The sequence below is a fragment of the Pithys albifrons genome, chromosome 2 (assembly GCF_047495875.1).
Source record: "Pithys albifrons albifrons isolate INPA30051 chromosome 2, PitAlb_v1, whole genome shotgun sequence".
NCBI lineage: Eukaryota > Metazoa > Chordata > Aves > Passeriformes > Thamnophilidae > Pithys > Pithys albifrons.
The window spans coordinates 107,339,793-107,354,223 of NC_092459.1; the positions used below are offsets into that span (position 1 = coordinate 107,339,793).

At 40.2% G+C, this 14,431-nt stretch overlaps 1 protein-coding gene across 1 annotated transcript in view; it reads right to left on the bottom strand.

Moving 5' to 3' along the window:
• The window catches only part of TTBK1 (tau tubulin kinase 1), a 116,981-nt gene that overhangs the window by 85,555 nt on the left and 16,995 nt on the right, over window positions 1-14,431 (bottom strand). The window contains 1 exon segment of the mRNA XM_071581948.1: window positions 11,039-11,186. Within this exon segment, the coding sequence (XP_071438049.1) occupies window positions 11,039-11,186 (148 nt within the window).

Consider the following 14,431-nt stretch of genomic DNA (forward strand, 5'->3'; position numbering starts at 1 on the left):
TTGTGTAGTAAAAAAGGATAAATTAGTAATTTTTTTAAATGCTTGTTTTAAATAATTGCAAAGCACTGATAGGCAGGACACTATGTGCTTTTTATTGCTGTAAAACCACAGACAACATTAAAACCTAACCCTCTGACAGGTGGAACTTGGCCATCTAAATCACTACTTTCAGCAAAACAGGAGTGACAGCGTCCAGTAACTCAATATACAGCCTAATTTGATACTGCCTCTTCCGATTTCAAGTGTATTTCTGAGACCTTTTATTTTTTTGTTTTTTTAAATCAGTTCCCTCCATAACGCTATTGTTTCCTTGATAACACAATTTTAATTAAAGAAAAAGCATTTAAGTTTTTAATTTATCTTTGAGAATTGTCTGTATGTTTAGGATGGCAACATGTTTCTGCTTTCTGTAATGTTTGAAAATTATTAATTGACTGACAGTTTCTGATGACCTGCATTCCCAACCTGACTTGATTTTATACTGAATCCTCCTTTTCAGCCTGAAACAGGCTTGGACCTGACCTGTTGGAGTTGGGAATTTAGGCTCTCCCTGGAACAGCTCTCCCATGCACTATTCTGCAACACAAGTAACAACAGGAAAATAAGAAGAAAGGAGGTGAGGGAAAACAGTGCCAATTTCTGCATGAAATAAAAAGAATACAATAAAGTGTAGAGAAAGCAGGCCATATTTAGAAGCAGTGCATATACAGACAGCTGGTCATATAGATGGCATAAATACTTGCAGCATCAAACCCTTTCATCTAAAGGAGGCAGCAGATTACAACTGTTTCCTCTCTTGGAACAGTTCATGCAGTGCTGAAGTAGCAGATGGAGGCTGACAGTAAGGTGTGAGGCACTCCTGCAGATCAGTCCTGAGGCTGATCAGAATACTGAAGCACACAAGAACAATCATGTTAATAACCTCCTGTGTAGCCAGGATCATGGAACTGTCATATTTCCCTTTAAGACAGCAGGAAATAGCGTCCTGTGCTCATAAATGCCCTCCTCAAGCATGGAGATCATACCACACAGAGCAGCAAAGTGTATTTTATATGCACAATAGAAAGAAAAGGGGGGGGAAATGGGTTTTTTAGGAACAGTTAGTACGGGAAACCTCACAACTATTTTAGCGCCAGATAACACTTGCTCCTTTGCTCGGCTGTTCTGCTAAATAGCCACTCTGATATTACAAAGGAACACAAATTACACCACAGAAAATATGCTCTATATCTGTATTTGTTTATCACTAAAACAAAGAAATTATCTTCCAACAAAGCAAAGAACAGAACAATAGACTATAAAGAGTTTTGTTCTGTTAACTAACATTGGAGGAATAATTTTGCCCGACGCTCATAAACACTGATCTGAGAAAAGTTTCAGAGCAGTTTGTTTCACAAGCATTTAGTTAGGCAAAATTTTTCAGCCACAGAAAAATATTCTATGAACATAATAATATTATGTTCATATTCTGTGAACATAATTTCCCACATAATACTGGATAAGAATTACAAATATTTCAGCCACTGAAATGGTCTTCACCATCCTTGTTCTGAGGAAAATTAAAAATTACAGTCAATAATTATATTCACATGTATAAAAATAACTTCAAGTATTTGGAAAACCCTTCCACCCTAGGACAGATATTCATCACCTTGTAGACACATGATTACAAGCTACATTTTAATACTTTAAAACTTTCATTATATGAAAAACTTTCATTACACAGCACTTAAAAACCCGACATTATGATCCTTCTTTGAATCTATTTTTTCACATGGATCTATTTCAAACTGCTGGACACCAATATTCATTCCAATCTTCTACTCATTTAAGTTCTGAAATATTCTTCATGTATTTCCAATACAGCAATGAAACTTATCAAATAAATACTAGGAAAGAAATATGTGACATTATCGTTGCAATTTGAAGTTGGTCTCCATATTTTGTGTTTTCACCTGCAGAAAAACAGTAACCACTCTTCTTCACAAAGGAGTTAAAAAATTTCATCTTTTCATTTTATGCTAAAATTTTATGATTCAACTCCATGCATTATCTGTCTCATTTCTCACAGTCCACCCAAAATACTGAATTAACTTCTATTACATGGATTATCATAAATCTTAGTGCAATTGTTACTCTTATTACTGTCACCTTATGAATTCTTGCATTTTCTCCTGGACAAGACCAACAATGACATAACTGCGGAAATTCAGCAGTGCCCACCAGGATGGTGGCAGGGAAAGGAGAATGTAACATTAACAAAAAGTATCAGAGGATTGGGTTTGTTCAGCCTTTAGGAAGGCAACAGAATGGGAAAATATCTGCTGCTCAGAGCCACCAAACACAAGAATGTCGAAAAGACAGAGTCTGACTTTTTCTCAGTAGCTATCCTGGTTTCGGCTGGGATAGAGTTCACTTTATTCCTAGCAGCTGGTGCAGTGCTGTGTTGTGTATTTAGGACAAGAATCATGTAGATAACAGAGGGATGTTTTGGGTGTTGCTTAGCCTATCCTAAATCAATGACTTTTCAGCGTCCCTGCTCTGCTGCACAAGAAGCCAGGAGGGAGCACAGATGGGACAGCTGACCTGAACAGGCCAAATATAATTCCATACCACAGAATGTCATATCCAGTATATAAACTTGGAGGAGTTGGCCAGGAGCCACAGATTGCTGCTTGGGAATGGGCTTGGCATTGGTGAGAGGGTGGTAAATCACTTGTTTTCCTCAGGTTATATTACTCTTTGATAACTCCTTTTTCATCACTACTATTATTGCTATTATTTCAATTAGTAAACTGTTCCCATCTCACCCTACGGGTTTTACATTTTTCCACTTCTCCTACCCATACCATTTGAGCAGGGAAGTAGTGAGTCAGCACCTATGAGGTACTTAGTTGCCAGCTGGGATTAACCCACGACAGAGGCACACAGAGCAGCACCGGACATGAGCTGCAAAATGGGAAATTCCCATTAGATGTTATTTCTTCTTCTCCCATGAGGATGGTCAAACCCTGGAACAGGGGCCCAGAGAGCCTTTAGGAACTCCATCTTTGGAGATTATCCAAAAGTTCAGTGGAAAAAAGGCCAGAGCAACCAGACCTATTTCTTTTCTTCTTGGAGCAGGAAGTTGTACTAGAGATCTCCAGTGGTCTCCACTGCCAGTCTAAATTCTCCTCTGGATCTGTGTGTGTCACATTCACTTTTTTTTAAGGCCTGCCTCTCACACCAGCAGCAACCTCTGACATCTCTAATCATAAATGCAGCTTAATTCCAGAATCATAAGTCAAGTTTTGTTTTATTCAGATAATACACAAAGCATCAAAATCAACGGAATATTACTTGTCAAAAATAACTGCCATGGCACAGGGATCCAGCAGCTCGACCCCATAGATAACGGCCTAGAAAAAGCCCGAGTGCTTAGTGACATAACTTGCTTTAACATTTCGCACTGCTGGAGTCTCAATTTTATGCACAGCTGTGGAAAGGTAGACAGCTACAATTACTTGCACTGGCATTTGGAAAGCTGCAGTTGTTTCTCAATTCTCTGCATTGTAATGCACATTTTACAGCTATTCTCTTCTTTATTTGCCTGTCATTGTCAGCTTATCACACATTTGTATTGCAAGGATATTGAATCCACTTCTGTACAAATACTGTAAAGAAATGCAGGATCCAGAAGGATTAGAAAATGAAATGGGAGTTTTACTAACTTTACTTGGAAATGGTGTCTGTAGCTTGGCAGAGCTGACTCGCATACAGTTCTTTTCCTTTGCAGTTAGCAAGTTTCATCTCTGGCCAAACAAACTAGCTAACTTCAGGGACCTGTCAAACTCAACTGAACAAAGGAGTTTTGAACATGAAAGAAAAATTCTATGCTGGAAGTGTGGCTTAAATAACTACATTATTCAATAGCAATTGACTAGGATTTAATCAATTGGGTTAACCTTGCTAGTGCTTCTGTAATAAATGAATGAACTAATGGACACAAAACCAAAAAGGCTGGCCATCATCTTGCAATCAAATGGTAAAAGGTAAAATTGCCTGGCCTCGCATTTCCTCTAGTTGTTTCCCAAGATGACTAACAACTTTAAGGTGAGTAACTGATCATAGATCCTACATAGGTCAAGGCACAACAGTGCATGAGCAAGAATTCAACACAGTCCCCCAAAAAGCGTGTTTTAAATCCTTTTTCATCCATCTTATGACCTTTCCCCATCCTATGATACTATGGTTGCATAGAAAATATGTGGCCCAAACGCCAGTTTGTTCAAACACTGTTCCACATAGAAAAATGCAGTGCTGGGTAGAGAGGCTCAAGCTACATCAATCTCTGAATCTATCATCCTGTGATAGTCTAAAAGGCCACCAAGGGTAATTTACTCTCCTTTCCAGTCTTTACAGATAGCTTGGTTACATAAATCTAGCTAAATACTGTAGAAATATATAAACCGTGTCTGCAAAAGTAATAGAAGCTGAATGATAGGGGTTAAAGGCACCACTTTAAGACAAAAATCTCATATATGCCAAAAGAAAGAAAAAAAACCCTAGGACTGGCACATAAGAAGAAACAAGCAAGATCCTTTTTCTTCCATTATTTTGCTAGAAAACTTACCTGTCCAGTCCCTGGCAATAGAGAGGGAATGAGCAACACAGACTTGCTTCCCTATCTGCTCTAACAAAATCAGGCACTCAAAAATCACAATGCCTGTGACCAGGCTGCATCTTGCACAGCTACTCAATATGCAGAAGATCTCTGCACTGCAGGATAAAAATAATCAGAGCCCTATGCAATGAGATTGGTTACACTGAAAAGAAGGCATTTACAAAGAAAGCTTAGCATTGAAGAAAGCTTAGTAATATCTGGCTGCTGAGTGAGGTCAAAAGCAAGTATATGGGGCCTTGTAGCCTCACACCAGGGCAACATTACCACTGCAGATGAACTGAAAACAGTGCTCAGCAGCAGAATAATCTAGCCATTTTAAATTAAAATCTACCATATTTTGGAGAGCCTGTGGACCAGAAGACATACAAAGTGCACACTCTGTGAGAACCTTTTGTGCTGTCCTGGTCTTACAAGTCCCCAGAGTGCTTTCAAAGAGACCTATCAAGAAGTGTGCAAGTACAGGGAAAATACTTTTGAATTCAAAGCATCTGCTTCTGAGGCTCCCACAGTCTGAGCTGAGAATCTTGAGAGGACACAATACCTGGCTGGCACATAAGACAGTTTCCCCATACCCCTCTTTGCAGCAGCCCCCTGGATTTAACCAGAGATACTGTTTTACAATTTTTGCAATAAAAGTTGCCGCTAGAAAAGCAGACTGACAGAGACATCCCCTGCCAAGCACCTCAAAACTATCCCAGAGCCCTTTTAAGAGAGACATGGTATATTGATTAAACCTCAAATAAGTCATAGATGGGAAACTGAGTCCACAGAGTACTTCACTGAAGCTCCTTGCCAGCTGCATGTTGCTCCAAAGCAAAACCGGGGAGGGGAAAAAAGGTCACAGAGAGCAGGCATGTTTCTGTCCATTTCTGTTTCAAAGAAAATAAAATAAATCAGTATTTCAAAGGGTTAGCAAAGCATTGAGAGGATGGAAAAACATCTGCTCATCTAGAAGTGACAGTGCTCTTCCTTCCACGTGTTCAATCATAGGAAACCATCCCAATTTTTCTCCTTGTGATTCCAAAGAACAGGATCCTCAGAGTCCTAATTTATAAAAGCAATGAATTTTTAAAGCAAGCCCCCATACTGCCTTAAATCATCAGAACTTCCATGTGTCAGTGTTCCAAGAGCGGCTTTGGGTCATGTAAGGTTTTCTGAGCCAAAGACTCAGAAGTCCCATTCCAGGTGCACACCAAATAGTCCCCAAATCATAAAGGAGAGTCCAAACAAAAGAATGGTCCCTCAGACAGAGGGGGCAGACTAAAACTAATCTAAAGCAAAATCCCCCAAATACATGAAATTTATACTGTAAAATCCACAATATATCTTCTTTTTTCCTATTTTTACTTTGATATTTTATCCCTATACTTACCAACTACATGTACTACATTTCTTATTTCTATCCACCATTAATTAGTCCTATAATTTCCATATGGCATGTATATAAGAACTTATGACTGCAAAAATCTATTCTCTAATGTGGCTCCTTGGACTTTTCATGACACATGGTAGCTGGGAACTGCAGAGCAGCCTTTTTCAAGTAAGGAAAATTTTCTGATCCTCCAGATAAACTTAGTCATGCATATTCCATCCATGAAAAAACAGACAAGTCAAAGATAATCATGCCTGACAGCAGTGACCAGCAACTCCTGTAGTTAGGCCAAAAGGATTGCTCAGGCTGGTGTTGATAAATGGCAAACGACTTCATCTACAGCACACAGTGGGTAAACACATGGTTCAGTCTCAAGTAAAAGAGAGGTACAAGGTCATAAGCTGTGTGAGAGCTGCCGGGACCAGCTTATCACTGTGTGGGTATAACCAAAACCCTGTATTCTACACCCACTACATCATTTCTCATGTGTTAATAATGGATCATTTGCAACAGCTGCCCAGGGCACATCTGACACCTGACATTACAAGAGGGTCTTACAGACCCCTGTGAAAGAGGGTCTTCACACCTATGACTCAGGTGTAATAACACCCCCGGGGTGGGGGTGGGGTGGGGTGGGGTGTGGGCGTGTGTGTGTGGGTCATTAGCACCTTCTCACCCAGCCTGAGGGGTCATGTCTGCTAATGGGCCATCAACAAGTCCAAAAACATCCCATGACTCACAGAGTTAAATCAGCCATTATGAAACTCCCTGCCCTCAGTGGAGGGGAGGTAGTGGGCATTCCCACCTGAACCTGAGCCTATATATAATCTTGGGGTTTGGGGACTTTGGGGGTCACTTGTCAGATCCAGAGGAGGATTAGAACCTCAACAGGACTGTGACCACCACTCTCGACCAGACTGTGACCATCATCCTCACCAGATGGTGTTCCTTTCCTTTTACTTTGGACTCCATGGGACCACGTGGAGCCTAGCACAGGGGGTTATGAACATCATTTCTGCCCCAGGGTGCTGGGTTATATACATCTAGATTTTGTGGGTTAAACCCCTTTTTTTTCTGTATCATTGTATTTATTGTAATCTTTTTATTATATTTTAACTCTGACTTGTAATCTCTTTTGTGTTGGGTTCATTTCTCCTGCTGGTTTACCTTTAAACGAGTACAGCTGTAGTTGCCTTAATGTCATCACAAGGTGAGGATTTGGAAAGAAAGATTCATTTTCATGGAACGGGCCTGGAATCACAAGTGATCCCATCTGTTTGGGACGGGATGAGGCAAATGAGGATACCAGTAAAATCAGGTGCTATGGAGGGTGCAGGCCTCCTTCAGCAGCAAGGACAGTTGTACACATTGTCATACTGAGGTCAACATTCCTAATGATACCAAAAGGAATGCACCTGTTCCCCAAACAACCTTACCAACATAACCAGCAAAACAGCTTTGGTTCAACAGTGCCGTGGGCCTCTCAGAAGAGAGGAGCAATAAGACAATGTAAGCCAAACAGTGCTTGACAAGGATGAAAAAAAACCAAAGCTATCTTAGAGTGTTCTGATGAGAATTGGCCAGATAGAGTAGCAGCAGACAGAATGTCCTGAGCCCTGCAAGTCCAGCCTGAACAGGAAAATATTCTACAGCAATTTTGTGGAATGAAAAAGTTTTTATTTTGACTAGCACATCCATGAAAGGCAAGAAAAAGACAAAAATTTTGCTAAAAACCCCTTAGGTAAAGGTGCAACAACAGGATAACTGAGAGCTTCAGCTCATCAGCTCCTTGAGCAAGAAAGTCTCTACGTTGGCTTCTCAATTGTGTTTCACCCAAAGTGTAAAAAGGCACCATTGTTGATGTTTCCCAGATTCAAGACAGTAAACAGATTCAGAAGTTCGGCCAGAAGATGATCTATGATCCTTGCAATTAACAATGCCAGTCAGAAAGAATTTTGTTTAGATATTAATATGTTTATATTATTATCTAAACAGATAAAGAAAAAGCAATATACAGCTAGAAAAATCAAATCAAATATGAGCAGAACAGAATGACTCTGCAGAGCATTTAGGAAATACTGATGTGACAGTGATCTTACACAGCCAAGTACAAGTATCTGAGAATCACTTGTATTGGAAGGAACCACTTGAGATCATCTAGCCCACTACTCTGTTCAAGTAGACACAGGTAGAGAATGCCGTCCAGGGCCACATCCAGTTGGGTTTTCACTACCTCCAAGGACAGAGACATAACCATCTCTCTAGGTAACCTGTGCCAGCATTTGACTACCCTCAGAGCAGAAAACTACACACAGTATTTATTAGAAGGTGTAGAGATTCCCTAGAAGAGTAATCATCTGATTAGTTTCCCCGTTGTTCTGTGTGGACTGCTAGTGCACATAGGACATTATGAGGGACCTACCTGCAGCTGTGTTCCTTATGTGCCTATTCCACAAAGAGTCCCAGAAAGCCTAACTGTTGGCAACAGGCTGAAGTCCACACTGATCAGGAGCTACTGCACTGAGAGGTAAAAACAATGTCCTGAGGTGGGTGTGCAGTATGAGCTAATGGCCAATCCTCTCTATCCCAAACTCTGCCAAGCCCTAGCAACTTGTAAGACTCTGATAACAAGCTCGAAAAGAGGAGCAGCTCTTTCAGTCCTTTAAGGTTGCTGTGACACCTAAGTAGAAAAGAATAAAGGTGTACTATTTAAGAGGGACTGCAATGTTCAATTATACCAGAAAATACAGAGGAATTTTAGACAACACTGTTGCCTTGCTTTTTATCTAGAAACCCATGATTTGGTTATATCACCTATGGTAATACCACCAACTTCCTCCATCCACCAACTGTTGCATAAAGGCAGCATTGCCCTTTCTGAAATGTTTCTCACCTCTTCGCAACACTCACAGTGAAAACATACACAATACACAATTCCCAACACTTTCAACCTACTATTTTATTTTAACTTCATCATTTATTTCAGTAAAGCATTTGGGGATTAACCTTGAACCCAAAAAAGCTAAATTCTTCACAGAACAGTTTAATTTGTAAAAATATGGTTGAAGTAATGTGTCATTCTTAAAAAATGCAGGATAGTTGATGCATAGCCAAATCTGCTTCCTTGGTCTTTTCTGTCCTTTAATATTTACTAACTGCTTTGCCAAGGGACTTGTCCTAATTCCACATACCACCACTCCCTCTTCCAGTTATCAGCATCATGCTGTGAACACATGGAGGTGTTTTTTCAAGCATTTGGTATTCTCAACTATTTTCCAGAAATAAACACTGATGGCAATACACATGTATTAGTGAACGCCTTGCATATTTTCTGATGCTAGTCTTGACTGGGTGATTTCAGGTCACACTTTTCAAGCATTCTCTGCCCTGGACACTAGCCAGCATGATAGCATTGTCTCTTGGTACTGCAATATCCATCATTCTACACAGTCATACCCTCAACTCAATTCAGAGCAGTTCCAAGTATACAACCAAATAAAAAATCTGAATTGCTGCCTTGCTTGCCCTCACTGCACTGTTTTCAGACCTCAAATACCTGCTCTGCTCTTCTCTAGGAGCTTGTGTATTCAGGCCTTTCATAGATCAACAGTAAGATTCCTCTAATGAGCTGGGCTGATTTCTCCTTTACACAGCTCAGTTAAAGAGGCCTATCAATCCTTCTCTTAGAAGATCTGAAATGTGGAAAAGTATTTGACCTTCAAAAATAATTCAGTGGCTTTTCCCTAGAGGTGATCTGTCACAAACGTTGAGTAACCCATCTCACAAGACCTGCAACAGTCTCACTCTCTAATTCAATCATAACTCTGGAGATTTTGTACAAAGGCAGAGGTATAAACACAGGGCCACAACACTAACTCTGAACCATGAGCCCTGTTGATAAGGATCCTACACACTGCTGCAACAGAAGGGGTTTCCCCAGCCCAAGTGAGAATCCTGCAAAAAAGGAACATTCCTTCAAAGTCATATTATACTAGAACACAGGAACTGTACCTGTCAATAGATGGCCTTGCCTTAATAAGGAAATTCATGCACAGTGCACTTCAGCAAACAGCTGTTCTCGGTTCTTCAAAGGCAGATTGGAAAATTCCTTCTTTACATCCTCTCATAGCAATGAGTTTTTAGCAGAAGACCCCTCACTGTTCCTTCAACCAGCAACAACTGCAGCAAGACAGCTCCCTGGCACCCTTTGGTGTTAAAATTTTTCTCAACACAATTGCAAAAGCCCTTGGGATACTGGCTGGTTTCTTTCACCCTAGACTTTAAAGAAGAGCAAATGAAGTTTTAACTTTTAGCCTTATTTATTATAGTTTCATTTCAGCAAACAGAAAACAGCACTCTAAAAGAAAGCAAGTCCATCTTTAGTGTTGTATCTTCAATGGCAGGAAGGCTGGATATGAGCCAAGGAAGGTTCCCATTTTGCTGCTTCCCAGTCAGTTTGAAATCTGCTTATAAGCTTTTCCAGGTTCAGCTACAGAAATTGATGGTCCCAAGGCTGACTTCCACATCCAAACAAATATAAAGCTGTGTTAGGGAAAATTAAGAATAGATACATCACTTTACACTTTGCCCTCAGGACAGTGAGGTACATGAAAAATTAGGTAATTGCCATTGTCAGTTTCAGTATACCTTGTGTTATCCACTTTTTGTATTCATCTACTAGTCAACCATTTCATGGAGACTCCATCATGCTTATAGTGCTCCTGGTCCTCTGGGAGGCAATCAGCTAACCTCCCTTCTTAGTCAGATGCTGCTTCCTCTATTTCCTATTTTTTAAACAGTATTACTGGATTGCACAGACCAGTGTACCAATAGTTGACTTTAAGTCTCCTCATTGTTCTTAGAGCCTGGCAGACAAAAGTAGTTCCTGTTGTTGGAACTCACTGGAGTTGCTGAATGACTTAACATCACATGTAGATGAAAGCTGAAGAGAAAATTAACATGCACAATGACTTTTAGTGCTTCCAAAGGGCTTTCTGCCTTACCTTGCAGCTTTTTCAGGACAGCCACTTCCATCTTGAGAACTTGCTTGGGCTGCTGGGCTGATTCTACCTTCAAGGCCACATTCTCACGGGTCAGCAAATCCATCGCCTCATAGATCTCCCCAAAGCCACCACCACCAATCTTCTTCAACTAGAAAAGTACAAACTGGTTTGATACAAGGTACACAACAGAGAACATTAAATTGGTTCTCACAAAGCCAGCCACTAGCTTCTTAACTGTGTAGGGAGAACGAGCTCAGCTCCCAGTCTGTACTGCGCCTGAATCCCTTCACTGCACAGCTAGGCAGAAGTCCAGCTATCCACTTGACTGTGCTATGTATAAATTCTTTGCTGTAACAACAAAGAACAAGCCTAGCAAGTAATGACATGTGCTACTTTTGAAAGCAAATGATAATGCCTATTATTGCTGTAATATTCTTGCCAAAATTCAAGGAAAGACACTTCAAGGAGGCAGCAGAACCACTATTCAGACCATGGTAGATAGAACTGTCATTGTCTCTCAACAAATATGTTTCTGCAGGAAAACCTAACTATTGTAGCTGGAACTAAGCAATAAGTTAAATGAAGTTTACATCTCATTCAAAGAATTTGAAAACACAGAACAAAACATCCACTGGAATATTTGACAAGACTGACCTGCTCAGCTAGTGAAGTTACTTCAGTGTCACATTTCAGAGAACTATCAACTGCTTTATCTCAAAACAGTTGCATACAAGCCATCTGTACAGCTTCATTGTTTCTCATTCTCCTTCTCTATTTTTTAATTTTTAGTTTGAAGGTCAACAAAATTATGCTTTTTGTATCTCTGATGAAAATTAAAGACTGTTTCACAATAGTATACCACTACTTCAGTTGACATAAACTCAAAGCCAAAGATGTCTAAGTTTCAGCATATTGGATATGTACCTACTAGAAATACATCATCTGCCTGTTCTAGAGTAGCCTCCCACTCAGAGAGCAAGTTGGGATTCTCTGCCTTTCCTGGAAGGTGATTCCTTGATCCTCCTTCTGCTGCAACTTGACAGCATATGTACATACATTTATATATAAGCACGGATTAGACAGACTCCTAATGTGTTGCAAGTGTCAATGTCTATGCCAGGAAGAGTATTTTGGATATATTTAAAGCATACCGTGCTGTCCAGGAAGAAATTCAGGTTTATAGCCAATATAGATCAGGGCTCCCTTGATCTGCTTAACATTCATTGATTGAACCTAGTTGCAACCCTTCCCTGCAGCACTTTGTGTTCCCTCTGTTAACTGCTCTGGAAGCCCTGAGTGCTGCTTCTTTTCAGTGGCAGCAATAATACTTAAAGAGAAAAAGAAGTTTCAGTCAGACAGTCAAAACATGGATCGTTTAATGAGGTTTAGATGATACACTTCTGCACCACAGAGGGTCTGTCCTATGCATCTGTCCAGTTTGCTGAATAAAGGGCAAAACCTACCAAGGGCAGGTTTTTTTCTTCCTAAGGTGACCCAAAATCATTTGCTTTTCTGGATCACAGGTCAAGAAAACCAGTTCTGCATGAAGAATGTAGTCTTTTCCTTATTAAGAGCCTGACTGTTGTCTCTGAAGCTATTTCTTTTTAATCCTACAAAAGCTGCTATCCAGAGCCATTCTTCTTTTACACATTTTTTCTCACAACCTTCCAACAGGCTAAACAGGCATATTCATACAGTAAACAGCTCAGTAACTAGATCACCACATATTGTTTATAAATAATTATAGTACAGCCCCGTTTCTACTTGGAAGTTCACATTAAGTGAGCTGGCTATTAAAACCTTTCTAGCAAAACAATGCCACATTTGGCATAACAACAATATGCCAGCTAATACCTTGGGATTCAGTACACAAGCTCTCCTGTTGCCTGATGTATTAATGACATAGAAGAGAAAGGCAAAGGGACAGTGAAAAGCTAAAGAAGGCAAAAAGTTTAGTTGGAATCTGGAAGGACTTTGAGGAAGATTTAAAAACTCTCAGTTGCAATATGGCAAAAGTCAACAGTAATAAATATAGTACAGCATAGCTGGGATGGAGGAGAAATACAGGCTACCCAAACATTTCACTGGGTACATTAATTCAAGAAATGGATGTGGGGAGAAAAATTGCTGAGCCAGCACAGACACACATAATTATCCTTTTCCATTCATTGGCTCTAAAAGGGACAGCTTCAATGTCCAACACAGTTGTCAAAATGCAAAGGTACTACAATAAAAATGGAACAACACAGTAATATTAGGATCTGTAGGAAGGTCCAGTCACATACAATGAAAATATTGAACACCTTGCTGCTAGTGGCTCTCACTGAGTTAGAAGTCATTCATTTCAAGAATAAAATAATGCTCAGGAGCCTGGAAAAACTAATGACAAACTAGGACTACTACCTCAGAACAAGCAAAAGAACTTGTGCATCAGAGAGGCAGGTTCAGGAAGTACAATATCGAGACTGCACACCTGGGAAAAGAGCAAAATTGGAAGACAAATAAAAGTTTATAGAGAAACAAATGCGAGATGACATGAGATCAAGATCGAAACTTCTGCTGAATCAGAAAACTGATTTTATACACACATTCCAACCAATGGAATGCTGTCAAAGCTGCCTTTGCTTGCTTGCATCCGTTCTAACCCTCTCATAGAAATTATTCTCTGGCATACATTTCCCAGTACACCGGATGGCAGTATTCAACATTACCACCACAGACACCCTTCTTGATTTTTCAGTAACATCCAGAGGCCATCAGCAGCTATTTCCTTTACTTTGTTGCAACTCAAGGTCTTGACTGAAGTCAGGGGCTCATGACACATGCATTTCCTAATTGCTTAGGTATTCTGTGGGAACTCACTGTCTGAGGTGAACACAGCACAGCCTTCTGCTGAACACCGAGATGGCTATATACCACTCAAAAACCCCAAAACTAATAATGAAATGACAAAGTCAAGAAAGGGCATGAAACATCCAACTAGGATGTCCTATGTTGTAATCACGAGTCATCAGCCCATGCTAAGCCTCACTGCCCCAGGAATACTCTATTCTTATCCTGTTTCCTACCTTCCACCTGCCCATTTACTGTTAATACTGGGATACAGGCTGACAACACCAGCAGGATTCATTCTACCTAAATGCACAAGTCCCTGTGCATGAGCTGGGTGTCCATATTTCCATTACAGCTGTGGAGTCAAGTGAATAGTTCATCTGGTCAAACACAGGTTTGTACTTGTACATAGACATTCAGTATCTACACAGGACAGAGATGTCTCCCTTTGAAGTCTCCTTTAAATATTCTGAAATATTTTGCATTTATCCTGAAAAAGACTCTAGTAGTACAATCCTCCAGAGCCTATAAAAAACCCCAAAACAACACCACCGCACAGCC